At 35.3% G+C, this 15,831-nt stretch overlaps 1 protein-coding gene across 5 annotated transcripts; it reads left to right on the forward strand.

Moving 5' to 3' along the window:
* Positions 1-142: 142 nt before the first annotated feature.
* ATP7 (copper-transporting ATPase 1) lies at positions 143-14,046 on the forward strand. Of its 5 annotated transcripts, XM_066399755.1 has the most exons (21): positions 143-383; positions 712-850; positions 4,502-4,742; positions 6,150-6,513; positions 6,569-6,721; positions 6,776-6,927; positions 6,978-7,153; positions 7,211-7,410; positions 7,844-8,101; positions 8,230-8,441; positions 8,502-8,725; positions 8,813-9,042; positions 10,090-10,227; positions 10,280-10,422; positions 10,654-10,897; positions 11,066-11,176; positions 11,317-11,521; positions 11,662-11,903; positions 12,070-12,334; positions 13,087-13,146; positions 13,750-14,046. In XM_066399755.1, the coding sequence occupies exons 1-20, from the start codon at positions 350-352 to the stop codon at positions 13,130-13,132; spliced, it is 3,777 nt and encodes a 1,258-aa protein (XP_066255852.1). In that variant the 5' UTR covers positions 143-349; the 3' UTR covers positions 13,133-13,146; positions 13,750-14,046. The 5 variants fall into 5 exon arrangements, with proteins under 5 accessions (XP_066255852.1, XP_066255851.1, XP_066255853.1 ...); XM_066399754.1 differs by lacking the exon at positions 13,087-13,146 and having other exon boundaries at positions 13,750-14,045; XM_066399756.1 differs by lacking the exons at positions 143-383; positions 712-850; positions 13,087-13,146 and adding an exon at positions 1,641-1,702 and having other exon boundaries at positions 13,750-14,044.
* The last annotated feature ends 1,785 nt before the right edge of the window (positions 14,047-15,831 follow it).

Below are 15,831 nucleotides of genomic sequence, written 5' to 3' on the forward strand. Positions count from 1 at the left end.
TAAAACTGCCGTGAGTTCTGGCAGTGACAGTGACATATTTTGACAAACATATTTTTGAATGTAACCAAAGAAAAATGAAAAACATTTTAAATTTAATTTTAGAAAGTTCTTAGAAATTCTTATTAATTTAAACATTTAACAACATCTTTATTTCGACAAAAAAAAATTGGCGAAAAACGACATAGATGATCAATAGTGCTATTTCTCATAAGTATTGTATTTTTCTTTAAGAGTCCAGAACAATGATATTTTCTTTGTATTCCAAATTTAATGGTTTTCTATTTACATAAGCAAATATAAAAGTATAATCAGTCGGGGGATTTATTCAGTAAGCTTTAAGGTATTAAAAATGGAACAGGGGACAGTTAGATTCATTCCAAAAGGTAGGTACCAGTTAATTTATCAAACCTCAGGAGTTCAGACTTGCAATTAGCTTTACATCTAGATTATTTAAGCAATTTTTCATTGTACAACATTAGCTATTCTTGGTTAAGAACACATTTCTTAAATCTGTAAAATCCTCTGTTAAATCTTTTGAAATAATGATATGAATCTAAGTGGGTGTGTAATGTTTACCAAATGTATCCATAGCAAAATGTCATTTGCTTGATTTGACCACAAGTTACTTCATTGTTGAAACCTCTTGATTAGAAACATAGAAGTAAAACCCTTATAAATAACAATTCTGTAAATTAAATAACTTAATTTCAGGAGATTCAAAAAAAGAGCCTAAAGACTTTGAGCAGTTTAAAGTACAAATTCAGAAGATTGATGGACTTCTAGTAAAGGGCACTAATAATGAGTCATTTGTTGATGTAACTTTTCCAGAAAAGAGCTATTCCCTTATCAAGTAAGTATTGGAAATTATTTAAATGCATTTGTCATTTAGGATTTATTCTTAGTAGAGTATAGTGCACAATTTATCCCCTTATTATTAAAACAAAGCAAGTTATCAAAACAGGTAAATGAGAAGCAGATATGCATTCTCCAAAACATCCCTGAATAAGGTAACAAAGTTGTCAACTCCCACCCCATTTTGACAGGATGAAACTTTTCTCAATCTCTATAAGTCATAAATACTAAAAAGGTGTCAAATGTGTAATTTGTGCATCAAATATTGATGATACATTTTAGCACACCATGCATTCATGCAGTATGAATCAGAATAAAGCACCTGTTCAGTACATGCCTTCTTGTCTTTTTATTCTAAAATGACAATTAATTTGAGCTCCTTTTTAAACCAATTGCTCTACACGTTCCCGAGATACTGGCGTAATTTCGAAAACTAACAAAAAGTAGGTATCTTACCCTTTAGAAATGTTTTAGTTAATGAAAAAATATTGTGAAAAATAATCAATAGATCAATCTGTAGTGTGGGACATCCACTTTGAACCTAATTACTCAATTTTTATACCACTTTTTATCTCACCTGTACCCTTATCTAAAAAATCCAGTAGGCCATACACTCCCACGAGTCAAAGCTCACCTGCATTCATGAAACAGTGAAAAATTGAGAACCAAGAACAATCAGGCTTTATCAGCTGTTGTTTCTTTATGATAAACGTGAAACAAACAACGTGAACATAATATGACTTGGCTTAGTTTGCGTTAAAAAATCTCATCATTAAGAAGGAAATGTTAGTGCGAGTATTGATATGTGGACTGTACGATTTAACACCAGGGCTATAGAAGAATTATTGGTGTAAGTGGTTGTGGTTTTTTTATTAAAAATTACGGTCTTGCGTTGGGTTCACAATGAACAATTGCCCAGTTTATCATATTATGATTCTGGACTAGTAGTAAAATCCTTATCTATTTTTAGTACATTAAATCGGGTGTTATTTTGAGCGCATGGAAGGGTATGAGGAAGAGCATGGAGATAACATAAAAAGCGTAATTTGCATGAATTCGGTAATTAAGCAATAAGGCAATAAGTAAAATTTGCGCTCTCCATCAGACATTAGATCAGTAACTTTCACTTTAAGGCTAAAAATCTGATAAGTCTCGTATAGACGTCGGTTGCGATATGTTGTTAAATGAGATTCTAAATAATCTTCTAGCTCAATTTCGAACCTTCATTTCCCTTCTACAAAACGTATTATGATTATCTGCAGGGCCAGCATTGGCAAGTTTAGCGTGCGGGGCGAAATTTTTAATCACCGCCTTCCTACCCCCAATAAAAACCGTTGACCAGGAGAGTCTGTCGCTCTGGATCCCCCATAAGGCCGGTACTCATTATCTGCACATATACATATTAATTAAGCATTGAATTTGACATTGAATTCGGTCGGTTATTGCTCTAATTCACAGCCGCATGATACCTTTCACTTTCAACTTTCTTGATCTCGCATTTTGTTACAATCAGTTCAGTATTATTCTTTAGCATCTACAACTGTACACAATAGAATTCAGTGCAAAACTGAGGTATTCTCGGCATTGATCTTGGGAATTCCTATCATGTGTGTTGGGAATTCCGCTAAAGTCTTTTCGTTTCGATTCATTAGAATTAACGGCAAGATTGACTTCAAATCAACGAGGCTATTAGTGTCGCATAAGTGCTCACAGAAATCCATGGTGTTTAAGAACTTCAAGAAAAGCGGTGTTCCGGAACTAAATCTTCTTTGGTGCCTGTAATTCACCATTGTTCAGATTCTCCTTACAATCGTATATTTAAGTGTTGAGTTCAGCTGCATGAATAAGTCGAGTTGAGTGCAAAAAAAGTTTTTGCACACGGAACCAAATGTCGCACTTTACTAGCCAGCTGGTACTAGTCAATTGAACAGTTCTTCAATTGATTCGTCTATATCGTCCGATGACGTAAAAAGTGCAACCAGTGCGACTGTGTGCGTTAAACAAAGAGGCAGAGGCATGTGGTCGTATGGGAAAATTAGGTAGGAATTTAGGTTTTTCTTTCCAATTGTTATGGAAAACTAAGGGCCAATGTTTTCGTGATCGGTAGTGGCATAAATATCGTCATGTATGGTCAGCAAAATTAAATAGAATATAGGGAATGAAGTTACGCATTTTCAATTCAATTCAGCACTAAGTTGGCACCAAAAAGCTCTTTTGGCAATATTGTCGCATTTTTTTCTTCCAATTGCACTGAAATTTCAGATTTCCTAAGTAATATTCCACTCAAGTTTGTCTCAAGTTAATCGCGCATACGAAAAAAATCTAATTTTTTGCCACTTAACAAGCTATATCACTCTTAAGCAATATCAGAAATTTGCTATAGCCTTATAATATGTTCAATGATGATTGCGTAAAGATATGCATTGCGTTGCTTTATCCGTACTGGTTTCTGCTATTTTGTGGCGTCTATTCTAAATCGATTTACAATACAATTATTTTACCATACAAAACCGTATATTCCCTTCATTAGATACTACAAAACCGAATGTCTCAACCCTACAGTTCAATCGTTAAATAATTTTAAAATTCTATTTTTGCTGCTATATTCCAGATAAGTCGAATTGTTATTTCCGATTTCATGCTTTGTACTGAACTTGCCCAATGAAATTCCAATTTCACTCTTATCACGCTTGATACCAATAATTGCCGTATTACCGATTCGACATAAAATGAAAAAGCGATTGTTAGCTTTTATTTGTTTGAACAGTTGTGTTATTTATTAGTAATTGTTACTTACTTTTTTATTCAAGTGATTAGGCATTAAATTCTATCCAGTTTGTGATTAGAAAATTGTAAGCCAAGAGGTGTGTAGATAAAGCAGTTTACCTTTGTAATGAGTTTATATATACTCATCCTTATTCTAATCAGACAATACAGTTTCATTACAATTTTAAATTATGTTTTATTGTAATTTTCCCACTAATGGCGTTATAGAAATGGTTCAATATTCATGGACAAAAATGCCGGTTCAACCAAAAAAAAGCTATATGGTGGTCCCCAAAAGATTCATAATATACCATATCTCTCTCGTCACCAGCATAATTTTTAACCGAAACTAGTACTATTATCGTTCTTCAGAACTATCAGTTTATTCGAATGTTACAAGATTTAGATAAGAAATATTGGCAATCAATGTTGAGTGCTAAAGAAGAAATACATTTTTATTAAATCGCTTATCTAGAAGGTATCCGTGTGTAAACGCGTCCATTCGTGTAGCAATGAAGTTTTAAGTGTTTATAAGTTCCAGTTGATAGCACCGTATATGTAGATGCTGTCGCATTTATGTATTATTTAAGTTAATGTTTCAAAAACTAACTGTCTACAGAAGTGGGTGTATGCATTAGACTATAGTGTAAATAAATTTAAGATAATGGATAAAGTTCCTCTATTAAGTGATGTCGATTATGGGCAGTCGTAAGTTGATTGGTTAGATAGCATGATTTTTATCAGTTTTCCCGCCTTACAGCGTCATTTTAAACTGAAACAATGAAAAACACTTTATAGACCTTGACATTTTATATGCTGCACAATTAGACCTTGATGTGCTTTTCTAGTGCTATTCTATTATCCAATTTTCGACAATTTCCAGAAACACTTCGGACTCGCTGGGTTTCGAACCGTTGTTAATCCATCAAAACCACTTCGAAAATGAACCTGTTCCCGGCGTATCCCCCGTGGGGAACTTTCATACATCACCGTCACCTCCCTCTGATAAAGACTACTATGATACAGGGACAACGAAAATCAGCATTACCGGCATGACTTGCCAGTCTTGCGTCAACAATATTCAATCTACTATTGGTAAAAAGCCTGGTATTTATAATATAAAGGTAATGGTCATTTCAGATATGCTCAAAATGCGAAAAAAGCAGCACATTGTCGCACCAGTTCAAGTTCGCCAAATGAGAAGCAAAGCGATAAGTTTTTTAGTTGGACGCGTGGTGTGACAATGAGCTTTAAAAATGTTGTATTCCGTTCTATTGCGGTACAAATTTGCATTAATCGGAAATTAGAATATCAACAAATTTAGCTCTAAATTTTCAAAAGGGGACTGCACCGAACAGCCACCGTCAGGCTCCATTAGACGTAAACGTCAAATGTGACATTTTTTACTTTGCACAAAACACTACTCATTTCGAATATGACGCATATGATGTTTGCGCATGAGCCACAGGTGAGCGCAGTAACCCATTTGAGCAGGACAGAAAGCTTCATACGATACTTTATCTACGACTATAATTTTTGAAAAGTTAAAGAGATTTACTACTTAAAACTTCAAAATTCGATATAACTGTTTGCCCCCGTTGCTGTGGTTGCCAGTGCAAAATGTGGGAAATAAGCTTATTTATGTACCGTTAGCGCACAGCCCGTAAGAAATGAAAGTATTCGAAAATCGAGACTCTTTCAAAATATTTCAGAACTGGTAACAATATAATATTTTCAATACAGTCGTAGGAAAAAATGCACCACTCTACAGGGTGTCTCTAAAAGGTCTTTACAACGCTCTACCATAGGTAGCTGAGATGAAAATAAAGCGATTTAACCACATTTGCCTTAGTCCAAAAGTTGATAATAACCGAGCTACAGGGTGGCAAAGCTGAAATGTAAAATTCAATTTTTAGCCATAATTATTAAATGGCAAGAGGAAAACTCATGAAATTTTCTACAAGGGGATTTTTTGGGATGAGGAATTTATATCTACAAACAAAATTTCGTTAAATCGCAGAGGGTCCCACGTACACGCATTAGATACTGGTTTAGGTCCTTTAAACTTTTTTGTTTTTAACGGTAAACCAGTTTTGGATGAAGAAAAAACGTATTTGCGCGGTATTTTTGCTTAAAAAAGGTATACCTTAATCAAGTCGCTAACTACAATCATTTTCGAGAGAAACGCTTGTAAAGTAAATGGAAAGGAATGTAATTTTCTAAATTTTTATTTTTTAATATTAAAAATAACATTAAAAAATTACTTAAGTAACTGTTCAAAATGCCCACCATTTACACGCACACAAAAATTAATGCGACGAATAAAATTAACCCCTGTTGCTCTGTTGCTGTGTGCTACTCTGTAGCTCGGTTATTATCAACTTTTGGACTAAGGCAAATGTGGTTAAATCGTTTTATTTTGATCTCAGCTACCTATGGTAGAGCGTTGTAAAGACCCTTTAGAGACACTCTGTATATATGTTTTTGATTATTATGAAACGGGGTGCATTTCATTCAGCAATTGTGTGTAGGTAAATCTGCAAGAGAGCTTTGCGCTAGTAACCTACAACCCCAAAAGCACAAACCCTGAAGAAATATGCAATTGGATCGATGATATGGGTTTCGAAGCCTCTCTTTCGTTGCTCAGTAGCTCCTCGGCTGAATGTTTGATACATGTCGATGGCATGACTTGTAAGAGTTGCGTTCAGACAATCGAAGGCATGCTATCGCCCATGCCAGGGATAAATCATGTGAAAGTTGACCTGGAAGGCAGAGAGGCGTATGTTCGATACATTCCAGACAAAGTTAGTCCCAATGATATCGCCCGACAGATAGACGACATGGGTTTTGAGGCATATGTGAAGAGCGTAAACGGCAAGGAGGTTAAATTTAAGGGTAATTAAGTTCTGGTTAGTTTGACATAACTTTTTGAGTGTCTAAATGAGTGTAGATGGAGCCAATTCTGTGGCTAATGGAAGTGGGTATCGTGACCAAACTACCACAATTCAAGATTTGAACTTAGAAAAGTGCCACATTCAAATTAAGGGGATGACGTGTGGTTCTTGCGTGGCCGCCATCGAGAAACATGTCCAGAGAATTCCCGGTAATTTTCTTGCATGTAGTTGTGAAAGTAACGTCTGAGTTTTGAGCTTTACAGGCTGCCACAAAATATTGGTATCTCTCCTCGCAGCAAGGGCAGAGGTTCACTTTGACCCGAGCCTAGTGACGCCTCCCAATATCGCATCCTCAATCACAGAGTTAGGTTTTCCTGCCTCAGTTACTGTGCAATCTGGAGCTGGCCAATCTGAGGTACACCACGAAATTGCACTTATTTGCCAAAACGTTTCAACAATTTCCAGGTGGATTTAGAAATTCTTGGCATGACGTGCTCAAGTTGTGTACACAAAATCGAAAGCACAGTTTCTAAGATTCCTGGAGTGATCAGCGCTCAAGTAGCCTTGACTGTTCAGAAAGGGAAGTTCAAGTACGACCCTGAAGTCACCGGGCCCAGGACTATTATAGATGCAATCAATAAGTAGGGCTTGAAATTTGTGATTGTTATTGATTTAAGTGATTTTTTTGGGATATAAAGATTAGGTTTCGAAGCAAGACTTGTAGCGAGAGAGCACGACGACAAAAGACTGCTGCAAAAAGACGAAATTCGCAAATGGAAGCGGAGTTTTCTGTTCTCCTTGACGTTTGGGGGGCCTTGCATGATAGCTATGATGTATTTTATGGTCATCATGTCTTCGGGGCAGATGTCACACAAAGATATGTGTTGTGTTATTCCAGGTATGTACAATTATGATTTATTCTTTTTCTTGTTACGTAATAATTTTTTACAGACCGGTGTCATTGTTTCACATAATGAAGTTAAGAATTCGTTACATACCAACTAAAGCTTGACATTTGATAAAATTCTAACGTCACTCATGTGTCAAATTTGGCTGCTTTCACTGTACGTTAATTATCTAGGGGTAATAGAATAGATTTCCATGACACCGCCTGATTTTTAATAAGTGGGAACATCATATGCGTTACATATTAAACTTCCAAGTAATCCTAAAAAATAAAATTGCAGAGCAACAGAAAAAATCGCAGTTTTTTCTTAGCCCTCAAAACAACTGTCACTTTTATCCATGTATATACATTTTCAGCACCAACTGAGACGACGTCATACTCACCACTTTATTATAAATTAATATTTTTTCTATTAAATTTTCAGGGTTATCATTGGAAAACTTGGTAATGTTTAGCCTCTCCACTCCGGTTCTGATCTTTGGTGGTCGGCATTTCTTCGTCCAAGCTTACAAAGCTCTTAAACATCACACCACCAATATGGACGTTCTAATCGCGATGGCCACGTCTATCTCCTACACTTATTCAGTACTCGTAGTTTTGGCTGCAATGATTATGCGTCAAAATACGTCACCGCAGACATTCTTCGATACCCCACCGATGTTATTGGTTTTTATAAGTCTTGGTAAGTTTATTAGGATCGAGGTATTGCACGATATATTGCAACAATAATATGTATATTGAAGACAAAGTATCAAATGAAGCAAAACTTCTGTGTTAAGTTTATGCGTTGAGCTAAGTTCTTGTCCATAGGTAGGTGGTTGGAGCATATAGCAAAAGGTAAAACTTCTGAAGCTCTCAGTAGACTGTTATCCCTCAAAGCGACAGACGCGGTAATAGTAACTTTGGGTCCAAAAGGCGAAATTGCTAGTGAACACAACGTAAACGTAGACTTAGTGCAGAGGGGAGATGTTTTGAAAGTGGTACCGGGTGCCAAAGTACCGGTAGATGGGAAAGTTATACAGGTTAATATAATTATTAGAGACTAGGTCTGGGAAAATAAAGAAATGGTGTGTGGTCTGCAGGGTCAATCCATGTGCGATGAAAGCCTTATCACAGGCGAAAGCATGCCGGTACCGAAGAAAATTGGAAGTACTGTAATAGGAGGTTCCATAAATCAGTATGGACTGCTGGTGTTCGAGGCTACCCATACGGGGGAGTCTACAACGTTATCTCAGATTGTTAAATTAGTAGAAGAAGCACAAACAACCAAAGCTCCTATACAGCATTTGGCTGATAAAATTGCAGGGTAAGTTCAGCGGTACAAGTAAGTCTTATTTCTAAAGTACAAAACATCTTTTTTCCATGTAGCCGCTATATATACTAAATATTTTAGGTATTTTGTTCCTGCAGTGGTGGGTGTTTCTGTACTTACCCTAATTATTTGGTCCATAATCGGTATAGTGGATTACGACATGCTACCCGTTAGCGAACACGAAACAGATGGATTCACCCACACCGAAATTATTTTACAGTTCGTCTTCAGATGTGCCCTTAGTGTACTTGCCATCGCCTGTCCATGTGCTTTGGGATTGGCTACTCCCACAGCCGTGATGGTAGGAACTGGTAAGTTTATGGCGAAAAGAAACATGGGGTCCATATCACTTTAGCTCAACAAAAATTAATAATTTCTTTAAAAAAAAAAATGATTTTTTTGATATTGTAATGCGTGATTCTTTGCAAAAAATTGCGGATTTTTTCTTTTTTTTTTCATTATTTTTCATATAAGTATCTGCAGTATCTATACGCTTTGGAGACAGTAGAATGAATTGGGGTGTTGAGTGGGGTAAAATAAATCAAAAACATAGTTGGATAATGAATAAATCATGTAATGAAACAAACCTAACCTAACCGTAACCAAACTTACCAAACTTATAAATTATATATTAGACCCGGAACGCAGATATTGACGGACAAATGGAAGGCCTATGAATGCCGTAATAACTTTGAAGGTTTCTCACCGTATACATATAAGACTGTAAATCATACCGAAAACTTCGTGGGCCCACGAACCGGAGTTTACACTAATTATGTAGAAGGATATTAGACTCAACTAAAGGGATTTTGCAGAAGAAATAATGTCAGGGCTTCAAAGTTACTGCCAGAACACATTGATTACTTTTTATGGTATGAGGTTTATGGTGAAGAAGCTAGAGATAGTTTTATAAATATTTGCGAACAAATTGCTGAAAAATATGTATTTTAACCCTTTTTCATTTATGATAGTTTATTTTTATTTAGGTAAGGTTAGTTTGGTTGGGTTAGTTTAGGGTTTGGTTATAGTTAGATTAGATTAGTTTCATTACATGATTTAGTCATTATCTAATTATGTTTTTGATTTATTTTACCCCACTCAGTACCCCAGTTCACTCCATGGTCCTGAAAGCTTGCAGATACTGAGGATACTTGTATGAAAAATAATGAAAAAAAAAGAAAAAATCCATAATTTGTTGCAAAGAATCATGCATTACAATATTAAAGAAGTCATTTTTTCAAAAAAGAAATGATTAATTTTTGTTGGGCTAAAGTGATATGGACCTGAAACGTGATTTAGGAATTAACAGTTTAGACCAGTACAAAGTAACAGATTGGAAAACCTTCCATAATTTAAAGGTGTTGGCGCCCTCAACGGCATCCTGATAAAAGGCGCTGGTCCCTTAGAAAACGCTCACAAAATCAAGGCCATAATGTTCGACAAAACCGGCACAATCACCAAAGGCACCCCGGAAGTCGCTCATATATGGATGCACGGTAAATTTCTTCTTCATGGGCCCTTCTCTTCTCTAAAACTATTGTTATTTAGCGGACAGTTTTAGTCCGGCGTTGATTCTCGCAGCCGTGGGATGTGCGGAAGCCAACTCTGAACACCCCATTGCCGCCGCTATTATGAAGTACGTTAAGGAAGTTTTGGGGTGCGAAGTTAATGGCTGTAGTACTGATTTTCAGGTAAATTTATCATTGAGGTAATTATTGTGTTGTATATTTTGAGTAAAGTAAATCAATGAATAAAAGGCGGAATAAAAGAAAATGAAGAAAAAAGTATTAGTAGATTTGGTGCAATTGGTCTTAATATTTTATTGCTTTAGTCTTTGGAAATCATATATTCTATACTTATATATTCATTAGCTGATTCGACTTGAAAATCTTAACTATAATGATAAATAATGTAATACATAGGCCGTACCTGGATGTGGATTAAAATGTACGGTCTCTGACCTGGGCTCTACCATAAAGAATGCCAAGAACAGTTCGGAATTGTCCAGCTTCACTTCCCTCGTATCTGTCGGTAGTGCTGGCACGTTCAAAGTTAACCATATTCAAGTTGAAGTTCATCAGTCTGCCAATATGCGGCTCGGGCATCTTATAGGAATGGGGGATGCACCTGAAGATGTCGGATTGGGGACGTATACTGTTATTGTTGGTAAGTAATTTAAACTAAGCAACCATTAAAGCGCTAGAAATATATATATATATATATTCAAATAAATTTATCTTTTGACTATCGTAGAAGGGTTCTTGACGAATTATATATTTAATTCTTGGTTGTTTAGATTTGATTGAAAATTTAGAAATATTTTGTCGTTCTAAGGAAATAGAGAATGGATACGAAGAAATGGTTTGGCCTTACTGTCGGAAGTAGACAGAAAGATGAGTGCTGAAGAAGAAGAAGGAAGATCAGCTGTACTTTGTGCAATAAATGGTAAGAAATACCTTTATTTTATGTACCTTTAGGAGAAGGTTATTCAAATTTACCTTTTAGGGTTGCATAAGAACTGAACTTTAACTTAAAATAAATAAAAAGATTTTATTTTAATGTTCTTCTGTTATTCCCAATACCAGGCTCGATCGTGGCCATGATCAGCGTGGCAGATATGGTAAAACCAGAGGCTCATCTTGCGATCTACACATTGAAGAAAATGGGTCTCGAAGTGATTTTGTTAACTGGTGATAATAGACAGACCGCTGCTAGTATTGCTAGACAAGTAGGGATTTCTAAAGTATATGCTGAGGTACTACCGTCGCACAAAGTTGCCAGAGTTCAAAAGTGAGTAAAAGCTTTCAGTAGCATTTTCGTTAGCCATAGCAGTATTTTGTGTCTTGATTTATCTTAGTAAATATCCACATTTACTTCAAGAGCTTCACACAGTACATTCAGGATCTTCATTTGACAAATATTATTTGCAGATATCAACAGAAAGGAATTCGCGTTGCGATGGTGGGAGATGGAATTAATGATTCTCCAGCCCTAGCGCAAGCAGATGTGGGAATGGCGATCGCTTCAGGCACAGACGTGGCCGTTGAAGCTGCACATGTAGTTCTTATGCGCGATGATCTTTTAGACGTGGTGGCCTGTCTGAAACTCAGCAGGAAAACTGTCGACAGAATACGACTTAACTTTATCTTTGCCAGCATGTACAATTTATTAGGTAAGAAGGCTAATAATTTTTCATTTTTTGATTAAATGTCGTTTAATTGATGCTTTATGGCCTCGACTGGTAAGAAAATATTACCAGACAAAATGGAAAGATTTTTTATCAATTTATTTTCTCAGCATGTCAAAGTTTTTCATAGATCCCTGTTCCTCTTGTCTAGGTATTCCCTTGGCAGCTGGCGCTTTCAGCATTGTGGGTTTCCAACTAGCTCCCTGGATGGCCAGCGCCGCAATGGCTATGAGCTCAGTATCCGTAGTGGCTTCCAGTCTGTTACTTAAATTATGGTCGAAGCCTACTCGTAGAGATCTCGAAACTCCCGAGTATCTGACCAGTCGCGACCTCGGCAATTTGGAAGCGATTTCCATACACAGAGGTTTAGACGATATAGAGAGTATAGGAGGAGGAAGTCCATCTACTTTGTCTAGGTATAATGAGAGACTTTGTAGAGAATACGAATAATTCGGGGAGGGATGTATTGAGGGTTGACGGCGCTGATTGACAACTGGCATGAGTCTTGTTAGATCTGGATGCAACGTGTGTCATCAAAGTTTTTCGGAGAGGGATTAGATACTCTGAATTGACACAGTCTGTAAGATAAAGTTCTCTGAAATGCCCTGTTTAATACATATCCAAATTAATTGATATACATTCAATAATACATATATAAATGCGCCGTTCCCGAAAAAATGCTAATTCTATGTGAACGAGATAATTATTATAAAAAATTATTTAGTAAAAGATTTACTTCTTAAAACTTGTTGACACACCTGACATTGCTCATTGTAGACTAAAAGTGACTGGTGGCAGAGTAACGTTGCAATCTAATTTGTATGAGTTTTTGTATAAACTGGTTTTGGTGGGACTAAAACTGTTGCACCAACAATACTCATTAAGGCAAACTAACCACAATTCGTACACCTAACAATCCCTTTATGAATTTAAAATCGACACTTATAGACAGGATCAGATACTCTATAAAGATTGAATATTCAAGAAGAAAAGACAAATCGATTCTGATTTATGACTCCACAATTTTTACTCTTATTTAATGCCTAATTTGGGATAAAAAAAAGGACTCATACCCTCATGTTTTTTTCATCCGAAAAAACATCGATAACTTTTAATGCATTTGTTATATTTCGTATGGAACTATAAAAATGTACCCATTCTCTTCTAGAAAGCAATTATTTGCCTGCAAATTTTTAGTTAGTCCCGAAGCTTAATCAGTGTTACTACCGTAAGTTTCTTTTGTTTTTTTTTTTAACATATAACTGTGATGCTTGAATGACCTTCATGTTCGTTTTATTTTTTATGTTTGTGACTGTCTTGCACCCTTTTAACCGTACGCTCTTTTGCACTTGCACCTAACAGCCCACTAACTATTGCATGATATCAATTATGGGCTTTCCAATTAACCCCGCTGATTTTATTAAAATAGATCGAGTATTCCCGAGGTTTTTAAAGAGGCAATAAGGGATATATAGGAATTGGTTGTTCCTACCAGAAATCGCTAGGAGGAATAAACTAAAGTTATACTATCAAGCCGGTGTAGATCCCTCCAGGATTGCACTTAGTATTGCAGTATTTAGTACTAATGTGAAAAATGTATGCCTTTTTCGGGAGATCAAAAAAATTCCTCACAATTTCGGGAATACACAACTTGAGCGTTGGCCTTTGCTCTGTTTTTAATAAGAAAACGCAATTTTATTTTTCGCATTAATCCACGACTACATCAAGCTTTTAATCGCAATTTTAAGTTCCCTTCGAATTATATATTATATATTATTAATAACTTAAATTATTAAAAATTTTAAAAATTACAATGTGTATTGCAATATAGATTCCTGGGTAAAAACCGAACGGGTAAGCAAAGGCTACTCTCTGAGACAGACGAAGAGGCTTCCATGGGTTTCAGCGCAAAATCCAGAGATTCCGAAGTTCAGCAACCGCTTATATAACTTTATAGTCATTTAACAAAAAAGTTACTTAATTCTTATACATAAACCTTATACATAGGCAGATTTATATATTTTTTATTCTCACTGTTCAATGGAATGAGTAAGTATATTAAATTTCAAGAATTATTGTGATTTTATTTAACATTATAAAGTGTAAATATTTAAGTAGTAATAAAATATTTTATTATAAAAATCTTTGAAAAAGTAAAATTAGTTTTGTGCTCATTTTAGCTAAATGTGAAAATCGACGTGTTTTAAAAGAATAAAATATGATTATAACTGGTCATTACCACATCGAAAGCCTACTTTGAAGCCATTGAGCTAACAGCATTTTGCCGTTTTCGAGCCCCATGAAATTTACTTTAGTTATTTTGCCAGGACAGCGATAGTATAGGTTCCATTTAAAAAAACATCCTACATAGGGTTATCCAGTGGTTTATTTCCAAAGAAGCCCCATTACTCTCTATATTTTTCCTATAATTTAAAACACCTAACGACCTAAATTTTTTCAAAACCCAAGAAAAATTTAAAGTCTACCACCCTGTATTTCGATAACGAAGTTTTAAAATAAACAAATGCATACTAATTTTTTTTAATAGTTTTTAGAGTTCAATCACTTGTTGAATTTTTCTGATTAAACGATTAAAACAAATTCCTTCGTCAACAAACTTATTTAGTAAACATTAACCTTATCACCTATTTCATATAATAAAAGTTAATACGTATTTTAAATTTAATATTAAAACAAATAAATATGTAAAATAATTATTAATAACTACCTATCACTACATCCCTACCCTTTACCATTTACAGGAATGGAGAAACATTATATATATATTTTTAGACAAAGTATGACATAAACCTACTTTTCTTTATATTCAAGGCATGAGATTCAAGAGTCCTTAGCAAGCTTTAAAACGATACCAGAAACCATCACGCCAATATATTAAAATGGCGAAGATTCATCGATATTTATACGTAATGTCACATTTACTCGTAATGTGACATGGTCTAGACTATGAGTCAGATTCGCTTATTTTGGTTCACAACGATAATCGAAATGCTTCATGCTTTCAAACAGAACAACTAGATGGTTTTAAAATGGCTTCTAAAGCTGCAATTTTTTCCTCATTTAGTCGATTTCATAACTTTGCTAATTTTCCAAATTCTTCCACCAAACATAAAAAAACCTTGTACGAACAACGCCTAGACCTGCTTCCTTAAAAATTCGAAACTACACCTAAAGTCAAATTAAGAGTAATATGCAAATTTAGAAACTGATTTTACTAAAGAATAAGCGAAAACTAATACTAAATCTTAACCTTCTACTATGTACAAAAATGGGAAAACAGTGTTGACCTTAATGTACAGTGTGATAAAAACTACAAGGTTTGGACAAGAAATGTCTCGTTTTTGATAGGAGATAAGAGAGAAAACATAACTTGAAAGCTCTTTCTGATTATAAACTGACCATCAATTGCCACGGTACGAAAACACATAAACATATCCCGAGGCACGAACTCATTTGAGATTTTTTTCAAATAAATTAAGTATTCCTAAAATTTCAACAAAATTATATGACTTCTTTCTCTCCCTTGTTTTAACCAATCTGCAAAACATTCGACCCAGTGTCCGACTTCGTAAGGAAACTCACAGACGGGGGATTATCCAGAGTGTTGTTGCTTTCAAAAACAGATGATTCATTAATGGTCAGTTTAGTACATGATAAGAATTTTACTACTTTGACAAATGCGGAATATGGAATTTTCAATATTTCAGTAATATTTCAAAAACGTTCCGTAGCTTTTTGAAATGGATAAAATGGTGATTGAAATTTACACCACAAATCGATCGAAAGTGTTTATTTAGATCTTAGTTTCCATAGCAAAAAGTTGTGTTTACAGCCAGCGGGCGTTGTTATGTTTTTACGGCCCGTCGTTCTTGACAACGGTTCGTAACATAAA

This window comes from Euwallacea similis, chromosome 19 (genome assembly GCF_039881205.1).
Source record: "Euwallacea similis isolate ESF13 chromosome 19, ESF131.1, whole genome shotgun sequence".
Classification (NCBI taxonomy): domain Eukaryota; kingdom Metazoa; phylum Arthropoda; class Insecta; order Coleoptera; family Curculionidae; genus Euwallacea; species Euwallacea similis.

Coding starts and splice junctions, on each gene's coding strand:
- ATP7 (XM_066399754.1), top strand. CDS start 350: ATGGAACAGGGGACAGTTAGATTCATTCCAAAAG. Junction 8,726..8,812: donor TTGGCTGATAAAATTGCAGG/GTAAGTTCAGCG, acceptor TAAATATTTTAG/GTATTTTGTTCCTGCAGTGG. Junction 10,898..11,065: donor GACGTATACTGTTATTGTTG/GTAAGTAATTTA, acceptor TGTCGTTCTAAG/GAAATAGAGAATGGATACGA.